Raw genomic sequence first — 25957 nt, forward strand, 5'->3', positions numbered from 1 at the left:
GAATTAAAACTTTTTTGGGTTTTTTCCGAAAATGTTCGAGATATTTTGATTCTTATTACACGTCAGCATAACGGTAATGCTCCTATCTTACGTCACACTCTTTTTTCACAATATTTCTTTCTGAAACCATTTATTCGAGTATCTTTCTAAAATTTATAATTTAATTTTTTTCTTTTCAGAATGAAGTCGTTCATCCTTGGGCCTTTGGGTCTCCTGGTCGCCATATGCTGTCTCTACCAACCGGCAGGTTTGAATGTGGTATAGTTGACTGATTAATTTTAATGATTTTTGTAGACGCCGCTCTTGCTGCAATGTCAATCGACCTGGGAAGTCAGTTTATCAAGATTGGATTGGTTAAGCCCGGCGTTCCAATGGATATTGTGCTGAATAAGGAGTCAAGAAGAAAAACGCCAAACGTTATCTCTTTTAAAAATGACGAAAGGTTTTTTGCTGAGGCGGCTGCAGCTATGGTGAGATTTGTAAAATATTATTGAAACTTTGTAAAGAAAAGTTCTACCACACAAATTTCCGAGTTGCTTTTATATTGAGAAACATCATAGTATCCAAAATTGTGAGATTAGTATCTAAAAAAAAATTTGGCAAAATAATTTGCGTCGACAAAAACTATACATTTCTAAAACTTTGAAATAACTACACGAAAGAAATTTCAATTTTTCAGTCATCTTCGCATCCTCAATCTTCCTACAACTTCCTTCTCTCAATGATTGCCCGTAAGGAAGGAGACGACGCGTTTGTCACATTCCAGAAGACGTTCCCATTTACTGCTTTTGAGTTCGATGAAGTCAGAAAAACTGTTGTCTTCCCATACAAGTAAGGTTTGAGTAAAAAATTTATGAAACAAGAACATTTTCAGAGAGGAAAAGTACAATGTGGAAACACTTTTGGCAATGATTCTGTGGAATGCAAAGAAAGTTACCGAAGCATATGCTGATCAGACTGTGAAGGTAATAATTGTTTGGAAATTTTTTGATAAAATGGCGGAATTGAATAGGGAAAAATTAGAAATGGAGAAACATGGAAACTAATTGGATATCGGGAAAAGTATATGAAGTGATTTGGTAGTGGCACAGTCAGTCTAATAAATCGAGAGGATCTCTTCCTCGTGGGCAATCATTGACTCTCGCACGTAGCACAGATTGACGTAAACGTATTCGTATGCGTAGTCGACAAGCTGAAAAGTAACAGGGCATTGGAAAATTCTGAAGTACTTTTAACGTTTTTTCTAAATTTTAGTACTAATTTTTAAGTGTTTCCTAGCAGCTCGTAATTTGGAAAATGATTAACCCACCTCGTCATCCCAGTTGTCTTGGTTATCCAACAAGCAATGAAACACTTTGAGGTAAGTGAACATTGAGAGCAAGTGATCTCTGCAGCACAGGAGACCATTCATCTCCGAATGAAGCTCGCGAATGATTTCCTCGCGGTAATCTTCAGTTTCACCATCTGAAACCAAGTCGGCTAAGTCGTGAGCAGCCAGGGCTGTGTCCAGGATGTCGGTGTCATTTTCAGTGAGAGCGCATGTTCGGATCTGACCCATTATCGTTTGGAGAGTCGGGACATTTTGGTCATCGATTGCCAGGTGGCCCTCTTGAATAAGAAACTGGTAGTGATCGTGCAAAGCAGTCGAGGCCACGTTAAGATTGTGAGCGGTTTGATCTTCTTCATAATCCAAGTAATTCTCGACGAAAACAGTGTATAGAGACTGTCGAAGCGCTGCATTCAAATTTACCACAGTACCCACAATGAACTGGAGAATAGCGTCCATCTTCAAAAAAAATCATGCTTTAAAACACGCACAGGACACCACATTACGATATTTAGTTGGAAAAAGCAACACAGCAAAACAAAGACTATCAAAAAATCAAGCCACAAAGCAAGAATTTGAGATTTCAAAATTTTAAAAATTTTATGAATCGGAATGGAAACAAAAAAAGAAGCAGTTTTGATAATAATGCAGTTCGCAAAATCGGAATCTGAAGCATCGAATCGGTTATGCTGACCGTTGAATGTTCGCATCACGAATTGTGAACTCAATGAAGAGGGATACCATCTGTCAATATCAAAATTCTACGTTTAGTATTTACTTTTTTAAATAGCCTCACATGATATACAGCTGGGTTTGGATGATTTCGGCACTTCTCAATGATGTGACCCATAAAGAACAAGAAGGTTGGGGTTAATGGCTGAAGACGATGATCAAATGACGAGAGCTCCATGTAAGCGATGATTGCTGTCTTGAAGTGCATTTTTAATTGCCTACGTGATACTTCATGACTTCCAGGTGGCATTTTCATTGAGAGAAGCTAAATGTAGCTGTGTATGCTTAATGTTAGCTTCATAAGACAATTACCTCGTAGCCATGGATAGCTTCGAAACATTCTTGAATAAGCGAGAGTCGTTGGCACCATTGTGCCAAAACCAGGGCAAATTGCTAAATCTTTTTGTGAGAAAAAGATCAACGTGGCAAATAGAACTTACATGATAGATGACGTTATTGTGCAAATGTAGTGGTACTTTATTCATCCTGACACTTTGTTTCTGACATTTTTTACATTGTACATACATGAATTGATTAAGTTTCTCACCGCGTTCCACTGAAACTTGAGAAATCTCAGCACACTTCGTGCACTTTGAGCATATTTTTGACGTTGTTCTTTATGCATCTCGCAGCAGTTGATTTCGAAAATTTCCTAAAACAGCTTTTTGATTTCTAAAACGTTGTATTTACTTACTATCACTTCTTCGAACACCTTGACTTGTCGTGCTGGCAAATCAAATTGTGGTTTTTCCAGCTTAAGAAAGCTTTGATCCATCTCACCTTAATATCGAAAAAGTGTATAAAGTTCACGAATAAGATAGTTTAAAAATATGTATTTTGCTCGTTGCAATTTGGAAAAAAGAAAGTGAAAGTCTACAAGCAACAAGCGGAAATTCAACCCCTCTGACATTGCGAGCTCATAGAATATGCCTAAAGGATAGGAAACGAGTAGAGGTCGAACTAATTGACTGACTAGAAAACGAGAAGAGGAACAAGAATCAATGACAAAAGTTCGGTTTTCGGAACCAAATATCAGCTTTGCATAAGACTTTCTTAAGACTTTTATCTGCTAAACAGTTCGAAAAACATATTTATTTTATCTATTTTCTAACATTAAACATCTATCCTTCCAACAAAGTGGTTCTCGAATAAGAATGTCGGCGGCTCTTATTTGAAATGAAGAAATTTACGATTGAGATATTGAAAAAAGAGTCACGCTTTTTGTGGGAGAATCAAATTTAGCACAAGTTTCGAATGCTATTGTCTGAACCGGATGGGAATAGCAAAAAGTGCAGATTTCTAATTGAGCATCCCAAGAATAGGAAGGATGGAAGCTCAAAAAATATTTCTGAACTGGTTTCTGCGAATCACAGCACACATATGGGATTTACGCAATAATTCAATTTTAGTTAATTTATAAAAATAGGCTTTACAGGCAATCTTATTAATAGCATAACTTTAAAGGTGCGAGACTAAGACTATTATAAGCTGGTAGATCACATTGAAAACATTCAAGAGTTCTGAAGATGCGAAAACATTATTCAAATAATGACAGTTTTCCATAACAACAGAATAGATTTTTTAAAGAAAAACACTGACGACAAACAGTCACGGAAATTAGATTATACAGTCACATGAGCGACCAAAATGACTCATCATTAATATCTGCTGATTGTTTTTAGTATTTTATTCGATTCAGTTTAATAAAAAACATTACATTGAGAATTGGATTTGTAAGATATTCTTATTTGAGAGAAACGTGAGAACTCAGTAATACTTGAAAACAGAAATAAAGAACCCCCAAATTATGCGACAACAAATCTAATAACATTTCAAAGCCAAAATGTAACATTTTTACACAATCTAGGTTTTGAATTTTTGCCTGAAAAATTGATTTTTGGACTGCATGAATTATTTCAAAACTAATAGACCGCAATACTGATAGAGACTGACAAGTTACGATATTTTCAAAAAAGACTACGAGATAGGGAAGGTGGAAATATGTGTAGAAGAAAGCGTAACGAAACACAATAATCTGTCGATATTCATGTGAATGAGGTGAAATGACGAAAAAGTGGGCGGAGAATGTAGAGCGGGACGCGATGGTCTGCCTCTTACAGATTGGTAGAGTGCCAAAGTGTGAGTCATGAATCAGAATGAAGGAACGTTTTTTAACGTTGGGAAGGTATTAATGTTATTCAAAAAATCAGGAGCAGAGAACCATAGGATCAGATTTGTGAGATTTACGGGATTGGGAAATTAACTCTAGTCTGACTCACTTGCCAAGAAACTATAAAATAAACAGATCGAAATTAGCATCGTCATCGTCATGTTTACATTTTTACAGGATGTCGTCATCACCGTGCCAATTTTCTTGAATCAAGCTGAACGACGTGCCATCGCTTCCGCCGCGGAAATTGCTGGGCTTAACCTGCTTCAGGTAAGTTAGCCTACATCAACTCTTCAACAAAAATTGTGAGTTTTCAGCTTCTCAATGACGGCTCGGCTGCTGCTTTGAATTATGGAGTGTTCAGGCGCAAGGAAATCACCGAAAAACCGACACACATGTTGATTTATGATATGGGAGCCGTTAAGGTAAATTGATAGATGCGGCAAACTTTATCATAAAATTTAAAACTAAAGACGTGAAGTTTATTTTAATAAGTGAAAACCATAGCGTTGTATCCGGCAAAAAATGCTTTCCACATTCTAGACTAATGAGCTCAAAGCATATATGCTTTGAAAAAGAAAAATGAGAAGAATAAAATAAAATATGAATCAAAAATGTGTGCGCTTACTTGATCATTCAGCGACAAAGACATGAACTCCGGAAGGGCCCAAATGTGCCTTTTCCGTTTCTAATTTTGATCTCTCTAATCTTGTCGTGACATGAGAATGTCTCTTGTTTCGGAAAGCAATATGACGCACTTTCCCATAAAGATTTTTTTCTTCGAATCCCAAATTATGGCGTGAGGAAAAGGCTAAAAATAAAATTGTGCTCAAATAAACTTGCAAATCCCTAAATAAGACGTCTAAAAGATAATATTAAGACAGAAACAAAAAAAAAAATGAATATCTGATCATCTTTTGCAATGTTTTAAACCACTTTTCTATCAGTGACTCATCACAAATCATTCATAATTTTGATGAAACACATGAGATCAACAGAAACCCACATATTTCCGTCCTCATACATTTTCCCGTAACAAAAGGGTGTGCAGAATTGTGTGGGTTTAGATGAGGCTCATCAAATAAATTGGGGCTCAAATTTATGATGCCACTGCCTAATTTGAAAAAGAAGGAAAATGAATGCGTTGTCATTCAGATTTCGAAAATAAGACAAATCGTTTTTTTTTTCAAAACGTCACGGAGACGTCACCACTTTAATTTTTTTTTGAAGAGCTCTTATGAAGTGCTCTTTTGGGGACCAGGGAAATCTTACAAAAGCGTTCGGGAAAGAAGAAAAAAATTACCACACTATATATAAAACGCTCTCAGACAACTGCAACCATTGTACAATATGTACTTGAATCAACTCGTAAGGACGGCAAGGACAAGCAACCCACACTTCGCACCGTTGGTGTTGGATTTGATAAAACTCTTGGAGGACTCGAAATCACCAATCGACTCAGAGATCACTTGGAAAAGGTTGGTGGATTTGCAATATTCTATTCAAAAAATTGTTTTGTATTTAGGTGTTCCGTGATACTGTCAAAACGTCAAAGGATATTTCAACCAATGCTCGAGCTATTGGAAAACTGCATAAAGAAGCTGAACGTGTCAAGCAAGTGCTATCTGCAAACAAAGACACATATGCTCAAGTAGAGAGCTTGTTCGAAGAGCAAAACTTCAGAGCCAAGGTAATCAACCTTCTGGTATATAATTTATTAGTTATACAAATCTAGTTCAGTTTAAATTTTTCTGTTCGATTTTTCTTGAATATTGAAAAATTGAAAATTGTTGTTTATGCAAACAATTTATATTTTAAAAGCTTGAAATTTTGGGTTTTAAAAGTTTGAAAATGTGACAACAAATATTTTATAAACTCCAAAAAACTTTGTTTCTTTCAGGTTACTCGCGAAGAACTTGAAAAAATGATTGAGGATCTCGAGCCAAGAATCGCCGCTCCAATCCTCGACGCCATCGGAATGGCTCAAATCAGCACCAATGACATCGATTTGGTTGTTCTCATGGGAGCTGGAACTCGTGTGCCAAAAGTGAAGGAAATCCTCAAGACCATTCTAAAGGACAAGGTAATTTTAAAAACGTTTAAATATTTTTTAAATAGCAGATTAAAAAACGATAAATGTTGCAGGAAATCAGCAATTTCCTGAACACTGATGAAGCTATCGCCATGGGAGCTGTCTATCAAGCTGCTCATTTGTCCAAGTCATTCAAAGTTTTGCCATTCAACGTTCACGAGAAGATCCTGTATCCAGTGTTCGTTAACTTCCTCACAAAAACCGAAGAAGGAACCATGAAGCCAATCAGAAAATCGCTTTTCGGAGAGAATTATCCAGTACCCAACCGAGTGATGCATTTCTCATCATATTCCGACGATTTCAAGGTTTAATATTTGTTATGTTTTATGAAATAAACATATACAATTTCAGATTGATATCCAAGATGCTGATAAGAACCCATTGTCCACTGTCGAGATTAGCGGAGTCAAGGATGCTATTGAGAAGGAAGTAACTGATGAGAACTCAGTGTTGAAGGGTGTCAAGACAACTTTCTCCATTGACTTGTCTGGAATTGTATCGGTGGAAAAGGCTAGTGTGGTGGTGGAGAAAGTTCCAACACCTGAAGAAAAGGATAAGTACGAGGTTGACAAAAAAGAATTTGACGAATGGGAGAAAGAGCAGGAAGAGCTGAAAAAGAAGGAAAAGGCCGAGAAAAAGGAAAAGGAAGAGAAGAAGAAGACCGAAGGTGAGGAAGAGAAAAATGAAGATGCTGCCGGAGAAGAGAAGACTGAAGAAAAAACCGAAGAAGTTGAGAAGCCAGTAGTTGTGAAGAAGACGAAGCCAGTGGAGCCAAAAGCAAAGAAAATTAATGTTGCACTGACGATCAAGGAAACCAAGACCGACAACATTGACCTGAATGAGGAAGAAGTGACCGCGGCCAAGAAAGTGTAAGTTTACAAAAGTCAAAATTGATGTTACAACACAGTTTGTGTGAATTGTAACTTGGTAAATTCATTATTAGAAATTTTCCGACAAAATTGTTTCCCCCAATTTTCTGGTAAATATCCAAGCACTGTTGAAAAAAAGTATGCAATGCAATTGAATACCAGTAACAGTTTTATTGGTGATATCCAACAAATTTTTATTTTCTAACTATATATGTATACATTTAGATAAACCGTTTTACTGTAATTAGGCATCCAAAAACTTTTTTCAGCCTCGGAGATTTTGAGCAAAAGGAAAAGGAAAAGCACGATCGTGAAGAGGCTATGAACCGCTTGGAAGGACTTCTTTATGATTTAGCAGTCCGGTTGGAAGACGGTGAGGAGTATGCCGAGTATGCTACTGAAGAAGAGAAGAAGGCAATTCTTGAGGAAGTCGCCGTGTTGAAGCTCTGGTTCGAGGATGACGTTTCGCTCGAAACGAAGAAAGAAGAATTTGATGAGAAGAGAGCAAAGTTGGAAGAGTTGACAGCTAAACCAAATGCCAGAAAGCAAGAAAGACTTGATATTCCAAAAGTTGCTGAAATTATCGAGGATCACTTCAATCGTTCTATGACCTTCCACGCTATGGCTCTTAACTTGACACAGTTTGAGGAGGGTAACAAGACATTCACAGACACTGAACTTGAGGTTCTCACTAAATTGATTGAGTCGACGACCGAGTGGTGGAATGAGAAGAAGGATCTTTTCGAGAAGCAAGCTAAGAACGAGGATCCCGTTGTGAAAGCTTCTGAGATTGCAGAAAAGGTTGGTGAAGATATGTAGTGCCTTACTAATCGAACAAGTTTTAGGCTCGTGACTTGGAACGAGAAGTGCGTTATCTGGTGAATAAGTTGAAGATTGCAAGCTCCAAGAAGAGCAAAGAATCTGAAAAGAAAAAGAAGACAAAGAAGGAAAAAGACACTGTAAAAGAAAGAAAGGAGGAAGAAACCACAGAAACAACTACAGAGGATCAAGCTAATGAGCAGCAGGTGAGATGTTGTAGAAGTTATTATTTGAATCCCTGAAAGTTTGATTGCCTTTTTCTACTCCAGACTTTTCCCATTTTCCAATATTAAAACTGTATTTTGCAGACTCCTCCGCCGTTTGAGAACGATAACACAAAGGATGATGAATCAGCATCGACTGAAGAGCCGAAGAAAGACACTGAACACGATGCATCGGAACTGTAAACCTGTCATATCAAATCAGTAGTCAACAAAAGTGCATTTGGACTTTTTTTAATTATTTGTTCTTTTTTATGTCTGTCTGCCACCGAATTCACATTTTTATAACCAACCTATCAATCCAAATCAGCTTCATCATTTTTCTTTGTCATACACCTATCACTTTCATGGGAAATATCTACAAAACATTTTATATTTAAAACAAAAAAATTGAACTTTCAACAAGATGGATGGATGATGACAATTGATGCGGAGAATTTTCATCATTTCTGATGTAATCTCGTCGTGTTCGCCGTCTAAACCATTTATCTTAATTAAATTTTGTGATAAAAACTAGCTTTCATCCAACTTTTCTAATCATAAACTTTTAAACGAAAACTCATCCCTTGCTTTTCATTGTTCACGGGAGAAATAAATAACACTAACTTATTATGTTCTGTTTTTCCTTAGTCCCTTAATTTTCAACGGTTGTTCTATATTGTAGGGTTTTTGAATTCATTGATTGTTTTAACCTTTTGATCTTCCACATTTTCCCATATTGATAAAGTCTTCTGGAAATGGGCGCTATCACAAAATTTCAGTTTTATCAGGCAATCGGGTGGTGATCAGTTATAGGGTTTCAGTGGTCGTTTTTTTCCATGTAACAGCTGCCGGTGTCAACGACCTACTTGCCGGGTTCTGCAGAAAAGGCAGAAATTAGAGAAAAATGGACGGATAGATAATGGAAAAATTGAAGGATGATCTTGTGAACCTCTCAAAAAAACATGAAACAGTTGTGCTTTGTAGACAACATGTTCTTGCTCCAGACTACGTCATTAGATCATTGAGCTATTGTGGAAAAAAACGTGCGAATCGACAACAATTTGCGATTTATTTCCGTGATATGAACTATTAGTTTGTGTCGTTGAAAAGTTTTGTAAACCAAAAGTTATAGACTCAGCCCCGTGTGCATTTTGCAAAAATATTGGAACGCCAGAGATAAGAATGACACATGAAATTACATAGGTAAAGTCATACATTCTTGTGGTTGGCACTCCGTGGAAGGTGCACGAATTCCGTTGAACCACGTGCTGAATATTGGAAAATGGTAATCATATTGCACAACGCAACACTTTCGAGATAATTGATGTTTAGAATTGTGTGAACTTTTCAGGATACTCGAACTTACATAGATGTTGTATTTCAGAAAATGTTTAATGTATCCCAATAGAGGCACTCACAATTCTAATCACCAGTCGGTTTGAATAACTTGTTATTTAATGTGAGAAACTTAGTTTAAAATGCTCCTGGTTGACGTCTAGTTTTTTTTCAGATTTTAATAATTTGGATTTATGCAAACTTTATCTCTCATAATCACAATACTTTTAATGATATTTATTTAAAAATTACAGTATCATTTTAAGTTGAAAATATTACAAATGTAACCATAAAATATATTGTTCTAGAATCAATTTATAGATGTGTACAAAATCCAATATAAAACATTGAAGCCTGTTTCGTTTTATGTTGGGCTAAAAAAACCACTCTGTGTGGGCGCCCATTGATGTGGGCAGCCTATTTTGTCATAGCAAAACTCTATTTTTATTAGCAAGATTGTCAACTGTGCTGTCACAATTTACAAAAAAGTAGAATTCATAGTTGTTCTCAATATTCATGAAAGTCCTAACTTTAACTATTGTGTATAGAAAATGTGTCGCAGAATTGTTAAGACATTCTTTCATTTTTTGAAAAGAACCGCGAAATCATTCAGTCTGTCATGTATCATTCAATCACCTAAAAACCGTATTCGACGATGAAAACAAGACAGTATGAACAAATGAAGTACATTAACTGAAGACCTTCCATCTGACAAAATGCGAACCATATAGGATCATAAAGTGCAAATTTGAAAAGCTGACCGGTCAGGTTTTATGACATGTTTACTTCTTCACTCAACTGTAACTGATCTGTGATGAACACAAATAACCTCGTCATCCACAGTAACCCAAAAAAACAATGGAAGCTGTGGATAAACTGTGGATATGACCTCGCATACGACCCCTCTGCAAAAGAAGCGATTTGTTTTACAGACAATGATAAAGTGATCCAAACAAATATAATGTTTAATTTGGCAATTATCACGTGTACATCACTGTTTCTAGTTTTGGACAAAAATAATTTGTTATTGGTGTATTTTTAGGTTTAGTGCAAAAGATTGTTGAAAATAATCGTGATGTGTTAATTAGTGAATGGTTTCTTTGAAAACATATTGTTTAAGTTGTGTGTCTTTTCGGAAAGTTAGAATAGTAAGATGATATTCATGAAAGGTTCACCATACGAGTACTACTCTGGAGTAAACGAGACAGACTGGCGTTGCTAAACCGCAAAATATAAGAATAGGAATTGTAAAAAACTTTCAAACCATTAGAACAATAATAATGAATACTTAGATACAATTTGTGAAAATACGCATGAAGGTCAAATTTTGAAAGATACGCCTTTGAAACAAGAACTTGAACATTAATAAATTGTACTGCAGGTAACTTTTTTTTGTAAGATAAAAGTTATAATTTAAAAGTTCACAGAGTTGACCTAGATTGTGTGTTTTTCTCGTGCTTTTGGGCATTTTCTATGCCCTCATTTATTGACTGGAATCCCAAGTTTGTAGATAGGGAAATCATAACTGACACATTTTTATGTTATTGCTTCTTTATTTCCATTTCCATACCAGCTACAAAAATCATACATATTTCGCAACACATTCCCACAAAGACCATCAGGCGATCGAGCCCTGGTGGTTCGAACTCTGATGACGGCGAAGACCATCAGATGTCAACATGCCTGGAAGCAGTCCTGATAAAACTTGGCTGGCCGATAGCTCTGGTTAACCAACTGATAAGACACGTTCTTTTCCTCTTTTTCTCATTCCCATCCGCGCCCAGATCATTGACAAGTTTCAGGTTTTGGACGATCGCTTGTTGCGTGCAATCGCATCTCTCTTCTCTCTCTCTCTTTCTCCGCATCTCTCTGCAGAAAATAAGGCAGAGACATAGACAATTGTCTCAACTGGGGGCCACGTGGGGGCCCCCGACTGCAAACAGTGACGTCAGGGCACAAGAGGTGGGCTGATAATAAAGAGAATGGAAGATGATGAAGAAGACAGTATGGGTGTTATCAGAGATGATCATGATGAAAATTTGTATGCAAATGAGACTTGTGCCCGTTGATTCGTTTGTCCTTGCTAGGCAGGCGGAAGGAATCGAAGTGCGTGTGAATATTATTGCGTTTGATTGGAGATCAAACTTTCAAATCAAACGGTGTCTTGAATTTGAAACATCCTCTCAAAACTGTTTCCAAAAAATCATCATGAGGGAACATATTATGAAATTAAAATACACGTTTTTAAAGTCTAGAAATAAATAACGTAATTGAAAATACATTAGTCACGAGAGCTACTGCAAAAACGTGTCTTATGGTTTACAAAAAAAAAGACAATTGTAAACTCGAGTTTATTACACACACTTGTAGTACTGTTTTTCATATTGAAATATTCCATTAAAAATGAAACACATAAGTTCTCTCATTCATATATTTAACTAATTTAGTTAAATAATAGTACTACCTTACCCCTTAGGTATCTGATTGGAAAATTTGAATAAAATTTTTAAAAAAAGTTTCAAGCCTCCTATTATGCTAAAACAGGCTGATTATAATTAATTTCATGCTTTCAAAAAATTTAGAGAGGTCACTCAGCTTTTACAAGATATTTGTCAGAACGTCATCGATCAAAACAGTTTTTCCAGCTTTTTTTGTTTCAATCATACTCTATATTCTCTATTAATGCTACATGCAGCACTAATTTCCAGGAGCTTATTGAATGCAGCACTATTAGAGACTGCAGTATTACTGGAGATGCAGCACTAATAGAGAATATACGGTATTTAAAATGTTTGTATTCCAATCTTCTAGAGGCTTGAACATGTGACTTTTTGACTCGAAACATACAAATTTTTTATTATGATATAAGCCTTATAGGAATAGGTTTAAATCATTTTCTCACTGACTGCTCTCCACTTTTAAGAATAATTCAGCAAAGGAAGTGAATATTTGTTAAAATCCCTGATTGTCTTCTTTTTATTCCTATTTTCGCTTTAAGAGCAAACACTAGCTTTTTTGTTGTTCCTCTTAACAAAAGAGAGAAAGTTCTTTTTTTTTAAACAGCTGAAGTTAATATTGAGTATGAGAAGTTGACAAGTGAAGATCAAACTTTCAAAACTCTCAAAACCTATCTTCTTTCCCTCCAACTCATTTTTTATTGCCTTTCTTTTGAAACACACATTCCACGAAGGGAGAAAGCGGAAACCGAAGCACATTCTTTTTTCACCTGTTGCTCGTCAACTCTTCAAGATCATGTGATCTATCTTTAAAAGTTTTTTCGTCATCTTTCACCAGCTTTCAACTTTTGCGTCTTATCGTATCGCCTACAGACTACGAAAGACATTCACAAGACACACACTGACAATAGGTGGAGATGTTTGTGTTATTGTTGTTAATAAGACCACCCGAGTGCGCGAACAATATCTCCATGCATTGGTTCATAAACATGTGTAGTGTGCTCGGATGGGGTGCACACTGCACCCAGCCTCTGCTGTACAGATCAATTGTTATTTTGATGATGACGTTTATATTGCCCACATAGACACTGAATTTTGCCGCAGTGTATGTGTATTATGAATATTCTTATCTTGACAAAAGAAAGACCACGTGACTGTCTTAGTCATCGTCGTATTTTGTCATTTCCGCGCGGTTCGCCAAGAACTAAATTTGCGCACCCGTTTATTTTCTTTATATATTGTAAATTTTTGATCTGTTTTTTTTCAGGTTATTCTATCTTTTCAATATTTTTTAATTGGTTACTGCTGCGAAAAGTTTTGTGAACCGGTGTAGTAATTCTCAATGTCATGAATTTCCAAAATCTAGGCGAATATCAGGCCATCGGGATGATAAAACCATGTTTTTAATACTTTATAGTAGTTATTCGTAATCGGTTGTCTCTACTGCTTTATCTTTTTAAGATTGTTGAATTTTGAGCTGATTTTCAAAGAAATACTTAATGTTCTACCATTAATGTGCTATAAAACACTTAGCACTTTTTTTATTACTTCTACAATACGTCACATCACTACCCTTTGACCTGACCTCTCTAAGTTAAATTAAACTTTTATTTCGAAATCATTTTTTTTTTGGATCATACAGTACTCTTAGTAATTAATCTTTGATTATTCTTATCCAGTGGCGCAGACCAATCTTGTTCCGATTTTCTCAAAAAACTCCGATCATCACATCATTTTGTTTTGATTGCCGCTATGTGGTTCTCGCCCAGCTGATGTCAGTGATAGTGGACAATTGTCTAGATGGGAACCTAAGTACTTGACTAGTCCTCATATAATTTAGAAGATTCATCACTCGTCTTGCCATTGGTCGAATTGCCATCGTGTCTTTTTTCCTTATATCGGTTGGTAGTTGGGCGAACTGTAAAAAGGCTCTAAAAAGTGAGGGAAAAGAAGTGAAAGTGAGCTGAGAGACGTCTACATTCACTTTCCATTTTCTAAGTTAGGTGATATTAAATCTTCTTTTCCCCCCTTTGCCAAGTTTTTTTTCTAACCATATCATTTTTAATGATCTCATCTTGATCTATCCTTCTCTCTCAGTTACACACTTCATCAAAAGGCAAAAGAGTTGGCTCGATCACTGCAACCCCGAGTGACCAGTGCTGGTCATTCGATTGAGTCGCTCCAACTATACGATTTTTTCGCCTCTAACCAATGATAACATCTTCTCCTCCTTCGCTTTTCGTTGAAGCGATAACATATTTCCGTGTTCCAAGTGACTTTTATTATCAAAGATTGACATTGGGAAAAAGTTGGTTTTGGAAGATAAAGCTTTTTTAATATAAATTTTCTGTGTTGTCTCTAACAGTATTCCACAGCAAAGAACAACCAATAATTCAATAAATTAGACTTTTAGATTTTGATAGATTGTGTAAGTTGTATTTAACTTATGATCAAAAGTACTGATATAAAAACTTTTCAACAATTGCCTTTTTTCTACCAGAACAATTTCATATCTCTCACCTTTTTCTACAAGAAAAACTGTTTTTTTTTTCATGTGAAATTTATCACTCTCCCCAATTCTCGCCTCTTCTACTTGCAAGGATGTTACCATACATGATGTAATCTCTTTTCCCGCAAGATGTTTGGTTGTGACCATTGCTCTGAATTACGGTGTTGAAACATTTAACTGCTATCACATCACACTGCCACCCAGCATTGAAAGGACAACATTCTCACGGTCTCTGTTTCGTTTTGTTATTCGTCTAGCCATCTCGTGTGATCATCAACCATTGACTAGCAACCACGCGGAGCTCGTGGTTGCGGTCGAATTGTGCAGTCATCCTCGTGGTGATATTGTCTTCAAACTCGTCATTTCCTGCGGGTACTAAAAATACAAACTTACGGGACGAAAAAGTGGTTTTGAACTCGGAAGTGACCGACTTTGATGTTTATTAATCACAAAATAGGACATTGATAAGGAATTTCGAAAGCCAGATTCAATTTTTATTTAAAACTCATCGAACTCCATTACTGCCAAATCATCTCTACTCAATTCAGATAGTTCGAGCATTTGATAAGATTCTGTAGCACAAAATAACTACCACAAAATCTTATCTCTTGTAAGAACATTAGATATTTGGTTAGAGGCCTAAAATATAATTGTTACGAGATTTGTAGTTTTCGCTACTTTCTTCATCAGCCCATTTAGCAGCTGAGAGCTTCAACTGTCCAAATAGAAAAAAATGGCTCACGTGGCCACAGTTTGTTTGATCTAAGTTTTTTTACGAGCACAGGTCTGCTAAAACTGTGATGACGGAAAGGTTTTGTTTGAGCTTTAACAAACCTCAAGGTTTTCAAGAGCCTCGTTTTGTCTTTCCACTTTCTATCTGATGCTTTTTGTCAGAGGAAAGGGGTTCAGACTTTTTTGTTCTGTGAAAAAGGGGTCAGTTTTCTCATTTACCGAGTCATATAAATTTTTCAAAAGACAGATGAGAGATACGTTTCAGGCAGGAAATTTTGAAAAATGCGTAAACTTTCTACAATACTTTCGAGGCTCAAAAACAAAAAGTTTGAAATGATGAAGTAGAATGTACAGTGAAAAAGCCTTCAACTTTTAGACATAACACTCTTTACGTATTAAACACGAAGTCTTCTTTTCCTGCAACACTTTCTTGTCTAAGCCAGTAGGTGGGTCTGAAACTCTAGAATCCAATGACGTGTAGCGACTAGAGCCCAACTATCTTTTTTTTGCCAATTGTTTTTGCCTTTCTCCGGGTCAAAAGCTTTCGTCTTCCGATCAGGAAGAGATGGGCGGGGTCTCGTCCTGACGGGAGGCCGCGGTCGATCGGTCGGTCGCCGACGCCTTCCCGCCCCTCAACACTGCCCCGCCGTTACCCTCCCATCGGCCACACTCCTCACAACATCTCATCATTTGTTCGCGCTGCTCTCCCCACGTGCGCCCGCCACCACGGGGGCCCATTTGCTGCTTTCTACCCCGCTTCTTCATTTCTCTGCTCCTCTTTCAATATTTGTTGAACTCGTAGCGTCCATCGCTCAGATAGACGAGAAGCACCGAGAAACATAGAGAGCGATAGATGTTTTCTACTAAGGCAACGTCCCTTGCGCCTACAAACCACCGCCACACAGCCCCCTTTTTCTACTCCTCCTACTTCTTCACACTCTATTGATATATGGCGCCAGTTCGCCAGTCCAAATGTACTGCCTCCATCGGCATAGCAGCTGGACATTGTGTCCTGTCCCCTTTTCCACACGTGAAGCCTCAACTTCCTGCCTGGGCCTTCTTTACTAATCTTGTTTCTTATTAACACCCGTATCATTATCATTTCCATGCTATCAATCGTCCACTTTTCTCATTTCCCACGGTCGCTGAATCAACTTTAATAATATTTTCTGTTCCAGAAATACACACAATAATGCCAGCAATCCTGTCGCGAGTTGCTCCACGCACCTTCAACCTTGTCGGATCAAGGCTTATGGCCTCCGCAGCCAGATTGGAGACAGTACCAAGAGAGGAAATTCACAAGGAATACGATAGAAAGAAGACTTTCTATGTTAGTTTTATAGTCTGAATATTGATTAAACTGTTAATGCTTTTAGCACAGAGACCTTGAAATTCAACTCGCCGGTCCAACACAACTGAAGACCAAGCCATTGGACCCAACAAAGCTTAAATTCGGACACACATACGCTGATTACATGATGACATGCGATTGGGATGCCGAGAGAGGATGGCATCATCCAAAGATTGAGCCAATTGGAGAGCTCAAAATTCATCCCGGAGCAAAAGTAAGTTACTGTCCATCAATTTAAAATGGCGCCATAAGTGGTCAACGGTAATATTGAATATTTGCACTAGTTCCTGAAGTGTGATTTTTTAGTGATAAGCGTTATTGAATGATAAGCATTAGCATGAACAAAAAAATTAAAAATTCAAGAAAAGGTCATAAAATAATGTCAATCATTTTAATAAACGGCACGTGGCAGTTCGCTTTGCATTTTTTTTGTTACCCGCCGGTCTGCCACACATTTCTATCCGTTGTGCGGGCGATAACTTTTGAAGATTTTCAAAGATGATGTAATCACCGTCACCTGTCTTTTTCACCTCTGTGACCTCTTCTCTGTGATCAGTGAAATCTGATATGGGATAGAAAGACGAAGAAATGTGAAACTTTTGAAACTTTTGTAGGGGACAAAACTCGAAACTAGAAAAAAATCAGTTGAATCTGAGCTTTTCTCAGCGACCAGAAGCCAAAAAATGAGATTGACATGACAGCATGACACTTGTTGGAAATTATCAATCTTGAAGCTAAAGATCACCGACGATTTTGTGTTTTGTTACATCAAACAACCACAAAAAACAACTAGGAACTAATTAACAATTTTAATCCATTTGCTTTGCTTCCAGGTTCTTCATTACGCCAGTGAGCTTTTCGAAGGAATGAAGGCCTACCGTGGTATTGACAACAAGATTCGCATGTTCCGTCCAGAAATGAACATGGCTCGTATGAAGAGAACTGCTCTCCGTGCTGCACTTCCGGTAATTGACTTTAGCGTTGTAAAATATACGAAAAAATATCAAAAAACAAGAAAAAAACTAGGGAGAAGCTCTCAGAAAAGAGAAAAGCTAATTAAGTGATAGTCATCTTTTTGTGCAATTTTTCCTGAAAGCATGTGAGAGGGAAGTAATTAGTTTGAGCGTCTTGAGCGCATGAAAACTACTGAATGAAAAAAAAACATCAGATGAACAAAAAATTGCAGGATTTCGACTCAGAGGAGATGATCAATGTACTTACCGAATTACTTCGTTTGGATCAAGAATGGGTGCCAAATTCAGATGTATGCTCATTGTATTTGCGTCCAACACTTATCGGAACAGATGTAAATTGATTCACAAAAAAAACAATTCCTCTGTAAAACCAACTGTTTTCAGCCAACACTTGGAGTGGGATGTGCCACCGAAGCTAAGATGTTCGTTATCACTGGACCAGTCGGAGCCTACTACTCTACAGGATTCCAGCCAGTCAGCTTGCTCGCTGATTCTCGTTTCATCCGTGCTTTCCCAGGAGGAGTTGGCGCATACAAGATGGGATGCAACTACGCCCCAACAATCTGGGTCGGAAAGGAGGCCGCCAGCAAAAACTGCCAACAAGTTTTGTGGCTTTATGGAGAGAACGAAGATCTTACAGAGGTCGGAACAATGAACATTTTCTTGTTCTGGAAGAACGAGGAAGGCGACATGGAATTGATCACGCCACCACTTCATCGTGGACTCATCCTTCCAGGAGTCACCAGAGACTCACTTCTTGAGCTTGGGAGAGAATGGGGAGAGTACAAGGTCACTGAACGCACACTGAACATGGAAGAAGTCAAGAAAGCTTTGTCAGAGAAGAGACTCTACGAGATGTTCGGATCAGGAACTGCTTGCGTTGTTTCACCAGTCGGAAAGATTCTCTACCACAACAAGGTTACCGATGAGTACGAGGAGCTTCACATCCCAACCATGTCCAGCAAATTTGGAGTTATGCAAAAATTCTACAACACAATTAATGACATTCAGGTAAGCTTGTTTAAGACAGCTATCTCCTATTGAAAATAAATTTCAACTAATAATTTTTTATTTCAGTACGGCCGAATTATCAAAGACGGATGGATGCGCGACATTTAATACACAATATAATACTCCACTTCTGCATCAAAACCTTTTCAATATCCTTCCTTCAATACTGCATTTTTAATACTAACGATGGGTTCTGTTCAACAATCTCGGAGTTTTCTCTTCCCCCTCAATTTGTTTTTTTTTCCTCTACGCAACTGGGAACAACTTATGAAGTTGGATTTCTTATATGAGCTTTTCCGAAGAGCTAAGCTAACGATTTTCTGAGTTCATATCAGAATACGTATACAAGTCAGCTCGGCGTTGATTAGATCATTCGCCTCCTTATTCCCCTTCACTAAAACTACAACTAGTTTTATAGACACATTTATTGATTCGATTTCAAATGGTATTTTTTTAATTTCTTCTCTTCAATCCCCCTCCCAACTTCCTTCCACCCCCTCAAAAAGCGCTCGTGTCCCGGTTTATAAATCATGCTTCCTGCTACACTTCACCATGTCAAATACTCATATGATCATCTAGAATAATTTTTTTTATGTATATGAGAAAGTCGTTGTTAGTTCAAATGGCTATTCGATTGCATTTCATGTTTGTTGATTCAAAACACCTTCTTTTAATAAAAGTTGAAAACTTTATACTTTTTTCTATTTTTTAAATTTTTTAGAGACAACTATAAAGAACGATATCAGTTTTCAAACAATGTTTTGTTGAAAACTACTAACTTTCACTTACAAAAAATATTATATTAGATATTTAGCGACTTTGTGTTTGATTTAAAAAATTTTTATTTCAAAAAGTGGCAACTGGTGAGAATTTGCCAATCTTTGAGAATGTAGCGTATTCAAATTCTACAATGTTTGAATTGTAATAGTTGGAATAAAAGAAGACCATAAAATTCGATGGAATTTATTTTGATCGATGAATTCCAAAATAGTGGCAAAAACTGAGATTTTGTTTTCCATTTTCCATAATCATAAAAAATGTTAGAAAATCGTAGTGCCACATGCACGAGTTTCTAAAAAATAATTATTTTTAATATTTGCAATATTTGTCCAGAAGCTGTTTTTTTTTCAAAATTTTTGATGACGGTAAAATCAAAAGGAGTCTTTATATTTCATTTATCAAACTATTTTAAAAACATTCGTAAAAACTAGTCTACTCTGCCTAGTGTTTTCTAACAGACCTGGCAATTCTGAACAGTATGGATGAAAAAAGACTACCTTCGATTTTCCTGTCAATTAAAATTATGAAAAAATGAAATTTTTGGTTGCATTTTTCACATACAAACATTTTTATACGTTTTTTCCAAATAATGAACATTCTCACAATAATCTTGACCGTTTGTCTCGTGTAAATAGCCGTTTCTAAAAATCATGGGTTATTCATTTTTTTGATTTTTTATAACATTTTGATTTTTTACTTTTTTATATGATTCAAAAATTCATTTCCAAGTCCTTTCATAATAACGTCTGATGTTTTAAATTATTGTTTATAGATGCATAGGAAAGTAGAAAAAAAAATAATTAAGAAGTATATTTTTGCGGGAAAAAGCTTTAACTTCACAAAAGAGTGCGATTCTACTGAAAAATTTCAGAATGACAGTCTTTTGTGAAGCCAATGCTAAAAAAACCCAATTGGCTAGATCGAAGTGATCAGCGCAGATAGCTACAGAAGACAATTCCAAAAACAAGAAGATTGCAAGTTAGATTTGAGATCGGAAATTGAGATTTGGTGAACGTGTTGATTTTCTTGTGGACTGAGAGTTCAAAAACGTGTAGCTAAAACAATAGAGCAATAATGAATAGAGAAATGATGGACAGTAACGTGAATTGTGAAAAATCGGGACGTGTCTTGAAATGCCGGTAGATAATGAAATTTGAATGCGCGATATCAATTTAGAGTACTGAACAGCTTTTCTTCTCTTGGAATGGATTGTGCTGATCGGTTGGCCCGGAGACCAGCATGTCGTTGGTCTTGTTCTTCTCGCAAAAATCGAGCAGTCTGAAATTATAGTTTGATTGCATATAAGTAAATATTTCACTTTTGCTATTTGATATTCCACATTGTCATATATATTCTTGTAATTTTCGATGGTTACAAAAATTCGATTCGTTTTTAAATTATTCAAACATCTGAAACAATTTTGTCGTTCTGTCGGTTCTGTCGAAATGGTTGTGACGACATTATGTACTCTAAATATCACTAAAATTGTGAAGTATTTCAAAACTATACTTTTGTGTAACCTAATTTTAGTTATGCGTTGTTTTCGATTGCCTTGAAGATTTTTCGAGTAAGTTATTGATTTTCCAAAAAAAAAAAGAAAATCGTTGAAAGAATGCCTACCAATAAAATATCGACATTCATTATTTCTACAGTTTAGTGCTTGCCACAGTTAATGAACCTGGCCACAGTTTGATGAAAGAACTGGAGCAAATTATGCCATATTACGATGTTACGTATCACACTTTCTTTAGGATATAAAGTACACTTTTAGACAAAAAAAATACCAACAAGAAATGTGCAATTTTTACATTAATAATGAGAATTATCCAAATAACGTCTCGGAGTAGCAATACTAAAAATAGATACCTATTCTCATATGTAAATCACCTTTGCTCATAAAAAATAACTTACTCCTTTGAAACTTCGGAAACTTTTTTTCGTTGAATGTTGGCCTCAGCACAGAGTTGTTCGGTTGATGCCTTGATGTTTTCCATCTCAGATGGTTTCTGGAACTGAAAGAAACGCTAATAAATTTTCAAAATATGATAAAACAAATCTTCTTCTCAATAGCGAAAACTGGTGAAATGAGTAAGGTAGCTGGGAAGAAAAAAAGCGAGGAGACAAGTTTGGTGTCGACGCAAAATGAGTAGGTTTGGTGGGTGAAACTACCAATTTTACGATCGGAGCATTTGCTCTTTTGTCGAAATTAAAGGGTTTCGAGGCAGAAGAGCTCATGTGCTAAAACGGTGTTTATAATTAAAAGATTGAAGACTGAGCTATGTTTAATAAATAGATTGGAGAGGATTTTACATCTGGATTCTGAGACTCTTCACGACAAAAGAGAGGCGGTAAAAAGTGAAATCCAGTGTGAGAACTGACGACGGCCCTATGCGCTCTTCATCATAAAAAATATTGTTCGGGATTAAGTCGTCCTCCCTTTTTCGTTTCTCTTCCTTTTACTCTTAGTCAATCCACAATTCAGGGGATTCGGAGGGATTTTGGCGCCAGCGGATTTAACATTGATTTTATTATTGAACATTTTTGAATATTTTTGATATGCTACATTCAATATAATTTATACGTAAATATCAAATTGGCCAGAAAAATGTTAATTTTTAATAATTCATCAAAATAACCATACAAAATACGTTGCGGCTAAAATTCTTAAAAACTAATACTTCTACTAACTCATTTCTTTCTCAATCTAAAAATCACTCAGTTTGCAAAGCTCTGTTGATCAAAACAAGAACTGAATGAATCGAATCCAACTCTTTATAGTTGTTTTGATTGGATTTGTATTCAAAAATTTGTCAGTGACCATTTGAATATAGATTTGGTTTTTTGTCTCGATTCCTAGATTTGTTATTTGTAAAAAATCAGGAACAGGCAAGATGATTTGTATTAACTTTCTGACTTTGAAAATATTCAACACGAAATTGTATTTAGTTAATAGCTTACGATCACATTTAGTATTTCTTGAATTTTAATCAAAATTAAATTATTTTATATGCTATTTTAATAAAACGAAAATTGCGTTGGACAGCAGAAAATTATAACAAACTGAGAAGAATATGAAAATTACTGAAAATTATACAACTAGGTTCTCAAATAATGTGAAACCCCAATTTTCGTTTTTATTTGGACAGAACTAAACTTTTTATACGCTTTAAATGGATCTTATTGTATATATGTAAAAAGCTTTCATTGCTGATAACTCCCATAATTAAAACGTTAAGCATAAACCACATAAATCTCTTCACTATTCAAAACAAAATTTAACGCTTCGTGAGTCAGAAGTAAAATCCAAAGAAACGAGCTATACTAGAGTTACTGTCGAGTTTTCGTGATTTTAACAAAATCTTTACAAAAAAAAAAGAGTCCAGAAAACTCAACAAGTCAGCAGCTCGCTCTTTACTTTCACCTGTTTTATGTTTTCTTTTCATCATTTCATAACCAGATAGCATAACTCGTACCAATCAGCTTTCTTATCCAAACTTTTATTAGGTGTGGTTGCCCATAGTTACTAAATGAGCTATGCGTTTTATACTCTAATCATATTTTGACAAAGCTGCAAAGAAAGGTGATTAGGTTTTGTGGTAACTAATAGAAATATATAGTCAAACAAACTGGCAATATTAAAATTAAACTAATGAAAATTAAGTAGTATAATTATATATCGAACTGTCATTAAAGGTGAAGCAGCAGAACAAGGTAAAAATTTAAAAACCACTCTCATGGTGCCAAAATGGCTAAATATTATAGTAAAATTTTTAACAAATTTTTAAAAATTTTTTTATTGTTTCTAAAAATGAGACTAATTAAAACTACCATTTTTTGGAAATTGATCAAAAACATTTTTCTTAAAAATTTTTTGGTTAACTTAACTATAAGTTCAAATATTAGTGTTCAAACACTGTACGATTTCGGACATACTCCAGTGCTATAGTATTCTCAAAAAAGGCAATAATCAAGTAATTGCCACCTTTTGTTGTCAATAAAATACATTTGAACATGTTTTTGCAGCTTCTTATCATAATTTAATATAGCGCCAAGTTGGATGAGACTAACATTCGGGGACTTCGTAAGCCCATTTGTTTTAATTTTTTTAAATCAAAGTAAACTTAAATGCCGATTGCATAAGAGTCATAAATTTGAAATCTCAAGAAAGAACTAATATGATGACATAATAGTCCCGCCCACATGACATCCTTAAAAAAAAACTACACACACCTACCCCATTTACCCATTTTCAAACAAAACATGTATTGTTTATTTGTTTCACAACTTCGTCATCTGCGGAAACTATATAAAATAAAGAGATACTAATAGTGATTACGTAGTTATTACTTGATTGTTATTTTTCTTCAACTTCTCTGAGATGACGTTATAGTTCTGAACTTCGACGCGTTTGTGCAGAGAATTAGCAGGTAGGTAGCAAGAATGCCTACAAAAAGGTAAACAAGAGTAATTTAACAGGGTGTTCAATTTAACGGAAAATGAAAACGCACTTTACAATAAAAGTAAAAAAGAGTCACGTTTGCGCACATACAAAGTGAAGTTGAACTTTTCAAGAATCGAAATGCTAGCTACAATATGTATCTAACTTGATGTTGTATAGAAACAACATTTTCCATATGAGAAAATACTCAGAAAAGCACAAAACATTAACCCAATTTGACTAGGAAACAGGTGTTTAGCAAATTTCCACTTGAAAATGAAGTTGTGAATTAGAAGAATGTACTAGTAACATCTAGTTTTTGTAGTATACTTTGTTTTATATCCGTCACAAGATTCGAGTAAATATTCAACCATCAAATCTTATTTTCGGCTTAGTGGAGAAGAAAATGATTACATACTTGGAGTTTTTTTTAGATTATTGACAAAAAATATCAGATGGGTTTGAAACCAAATCTTCTTCCTTTTTGAAAAGCATAAATGGGAAAAAATTTTAATCCATATATGAGTGATAAATTTAGTCAAATTGGGAAAATATGTGATTATTTTCATTTCAATCTCAATTGAAACTTATTGCAATGCAAGCCTTGTGCAAATTCATGAGGAAACCTTAAACAAAACCGAAATAGTATGCTAGATGTAAAAATTAATTCGACGATCACTTTTTGTCAATAACCAATTTTTATGGAAGTAGCAGAGCTGAATTTTTCCCAGAACTTTGTTCTGTCTCACGACATAATCGTTTCAGACTAATGTAATAATTTTCCCCACGCAAGCTTAAAAATATGTATTTGCTTGAATATCGTTTTGTAAAATGTGGTTAAACTTAAGTAAAAAAAATTTTAAGTATCGTTTTTCAACAAAGATTATAACTAATATCAGATAAAGAAACCATTAGTTCAAAGAAATTTAATCATTTAGATTTCAATGTAGTAAGTATATTCAGAAGAGGGTTGTGAAATCACTAATCACAAAGTGCAACGTACTCTCTTATGAGTTAGTGTGAATGGATATCTATATATGTGTCATGTGCTTATAGGTATAAATAATAATATACACTAGTTTAAACCACAAAATAAATTCGAAATTATTCAACATAGCTTTGTCATCCAACAAAACTACTCCAATTAAAACAACATAGAACATACAATTTGAATACGTTAATAACATTTCATACAAATTGCAATCTTGAGGACGACATATACTTTACGGACCTAAAATGGGGTGTCCCAGATTATTAAATTTTCAGAAAAATCCGACAATTTTCCTATTTCTACGAAACATTTCTCAAACAATTGCTTTTATAGTTTATTAAATTTGTACCTAAACTTCAATGAAGCCATTTTTTAGAAATTTTGAAAGTTGATAATATGAAGAACAACTAAAATTAAGCATCTCAATTGCATGAAATCACATGAATATGTAACTTGCAGAACTTTTTCATTTCAGACTATGCACTAAATTATCAGACATACATAAGTGACAACGTTCCAATTCCCTCAGCAAGTGTAGAAAAGGTCATTCTACTTTGGAAAAACGTCTTATATTAGCTCGTTGCATGATACCTTCATACGCTTGATAATCTTCAAACTTACATTGGCTCTATACATTAATATTTGACTGGAACTAGATTGACTCTTGAATATGAAGATTACTAGTATGAAGTTTAGTTGTAACTTTTGATTAAAAATATAAAACTCTAATGGAAAGACGAAAACGTTATTCATTAATTTCGTCATTCCACAATCTCTAGAGAATCGAATGTGCTTAGAAAGGTATGCGATTTGTTAGAAAATTTAAAAAATCTATAACTAAAGTTATGACAGCTGTGTGACGTCAAGATTATACCATATTTCCTCTATTAGAAGGGCGCCTCTATCAGTATTGGACTCTCTAATTGTATTGCATCTGAATAAGTGTCCGAAAATTAGTATTGCATGCTAATGGCTTTTACTAATAGAATGAATACGGTTTACTGAAAGGTCTAAAGTGATAAAAATTTCATTTAGATAAAAAATCGAAAAACATATTTGATTTTTTGTATTCAGTGGTATTCAGTGGCAGAACAAAACTAATGGGGGAGAGAAGTATTATGAACGCAGTTCTATTCGAACTTCAACTCTACACTTCACGTGTACTCTA

General features: G+C 35.4%; 5 protein-coding genes and 10 non-coding genes across 15 annotated transcripts; 8 read left to right on the top strand and 7 right to left on the bottom strand.

The window, feature by feature from the left end:
• Positions 1 to 179: 179 nt before the first annotated feature.
• Positions 180 to 8980, top strand: T14G8.3 (Hypoxia up-regulated protein 1). The gene is made up of 14 exons (NM_001029742.8): positions 180 to 247; positions 295 to 470; positions 680 to 831; positions 875 to 965; positions 4407 to 4499; positions 4547 to 4654; positions 5558 to 5707; positions 5755 to 5919; positions 6130 to 6312; positions 6375 to 6626; positions 6673 to 7190; positions 7460 to 7991; positions 8036 to 8215; positions 8318 to 8980. Exons 1-14 carry the CDS (start codon positions 181 to 183, stop codon positions 8414 to 8416), a joined length of 2766 nt encoding a protein of 921 aa, NP_001024913.1. The 5' UTR covers position 180; the 3' UTR covers positions 8417 to 8980.
• Positions 838 to 1789, bottom strand: T14G8.6 (DUF3969 family protein). The gene is made up of 2 exons (NM_001375157.3): positions 1310 to 1789; positions 838 to 1192 (listed from the first exon to the last, which is right to left on the bottom strand). The coding sequence occupies exons 1-2, from the start codon at positions 1784 to 1786 to the stop codon at positions 1097 to 1099; spliced, it is 573 nt and encodes a 190-aa protein (NP_001362137.1). The 5' UTR covers positions 1787 to 1789; the 3' UTR covers positions 838 to 1096.
• T14G8.4 (Transformation transcription protein) lies at positions 1914 to 2839 on the bottom strand. Its single transcript, NM_001375158.3, has 6 exons — positions 2754 to 2839; positions 2607 to 2711; positions 2500 to 2559; positions 2372 to 2452; positions 2124 to 2324; positions 1914 to 2071 (listed from the first exon to the last, which is right to left on the bottom strand). Exons 1-6 carry the CDS (start codon positions 2832 to 2834, stop codon positions 2012 to 2014), a joined length of 588 nt encoding a protein of 195 aa, NP_001361824.1. The 5' UTR covers positions 2835 to 2839; the 3' UTR covers positions 1914 to 2011.
• Positions 8981 to 11122: 2142 nt separating the features above from the next.
• On the top strand, positions 11123 to 11261 carry T14G8.5. Its single transcript, NR_072317.1, has one exon. It is a non-coding gene; the product is annotated as an Unclassified non-coding RNA T14G8.5 (non-coding RNA).
• A 3429-nt stretch (positions 11262 to 14690) lies between these two features.
• On the bottom strand, positions 14691 to 14893 carry K02A4.5. Its single transcript, NR_072318.1, has one exon. It is a non-coding gene; the product is annotated as an Unclassified non-coding RNA K02A4.5 (non-coding RNA).
• On the top strand, positions 14730 to 14944 carry K02A4.7. The gene has a single exon (NR_072319.1). It is a non-coding gene; the product is annotated as an Unclassified non-coding RNA K02A4.7 (non-coding RNA).
• Positions 14945 to 15019: 75 nt separating this feature from the next.
• Positions 15020 to 15168, top strand: K02A4.10. Its single transcript, NR_072320.1, has one exon. It is a non-coding gene; the product is annotated as an Unclassified non-coding RNA K02A4.10 (non-coding RNA).
• Positions 15169 to 15302: 134 nt separating this feature from the next.
• K02A4.12 lies at positions 15303 to 15433 on the top strand. The gene has a single exon (NR_072321.1). It is a non-coding gene; the product is annotated as an Unclassified non-coding RNA K02A4.12 (non-coding RNA).
• Positions 15434 to 15712: 279 nt separating this feature from the next.
• K02A4.14 lies at positions 15713 to 15978 on the top strand. The gene has a single exon (NR_072322.1). It is a non-coding gene; the product is annotated as an Unclassified non-coding RNA K02A4.14 (non-coding RNA).
• Positions 15737 to 15934, bottom strand: K02A4.3. The gene has a single exon (NR_072323.1). It is a non-coding gene; the product is annotated as an Unclassified non-coding RNA K02A4.3 (non-coding RNA).
• Positions 15979 to 16050: 72 nt separating the features above from the next.
• Positions 16051 to 16321, top strand: K02A4.11. The gene has a single exon (NR_072324.1). It is a non-coding gene; the product is annotated as an Unclassified non-coding RNA K02A4.11 (non-coding RNA).
• K02A4.13 lies at positions 16075 to 16341 on the bottom strand. The gene has a single exon (NR_072325.1). It is a non-coding gene; the product is annotated as an Unclassified non-coding RNA K02A4.13 (non-coding RNA).
• Positions 16342 to 16422: 81 nt separating this feature from the next.
• Positions 16423 to 19271, top strand: bcat-1 (Branched-chain-amino-acid aminotransferase, cytosolic). The gene is made up of 6 exons (NM_077743.5): positions 16423 to 16574; positions 16621 to 16809; positions 17429 to 17560; positions 17782 to 17901; positions 17954 to 18580; positions 18647 to 19271. Exons 1-6 carry the CDS (start codon positions 16437 to 16439, stop codon positions 18686 to 18688), a joined length of 1248 nt encoding a protein of 415 aa, NP_510144.1. The 5' UTR covers positions 16423 to 16436; the 3' UTR covers positions 18689 to 19271.
• On the bottom strand, positions 17033 to 17165 carry K02A4.8. The gene has a single exon (NR_072326.1). It is a non-coding gene; the product is annotated as an Unclassified non-coding RNA K02A4.8 (non-coding RNA).
• An 842-nt stretch (positions 19272 to 20113) lies between the features above and the next one.
• Positions 20114 to 21372, bottom strand: gpc-1 (Guanine nucleotide-binding protein subunit gamma). Its single transcript, NM_001392864.1, has 2 exons — positions 21272 to 21372; positions 20114 to 20638 (listed from the first exon to the last, which is right to left on the bottom strand). The coding sequence occupies exons 1-2, from the start codon at positions 21352 to 21354 to the stop codon at positions 20533 to 20535; spliced, it is 189 nt and encodes a 62-aa protein (NP_001379097.1). The 5' UTR covers positions 21355 to 21372; the 3' UTR covers positions 20114 to 20532.
• Between the last annotated feature and the right edge of the window lie 4585 nt (positions 21373 to 25957).

The sequence above is a fragment of the Caenorhabditis elegans genome, chromosome X, assembly GCF_000002985.6.
Source record: "Caenorhabditis elegans chromosome X".
In the NCBI taxonomy this organism is placed as follows: Eukaryota; Metazoa; Nematoda; class Chromadorea; order Rhabditida; family Rhabditidae; genus Caenorhabditis; species Caenorhabditis elegans.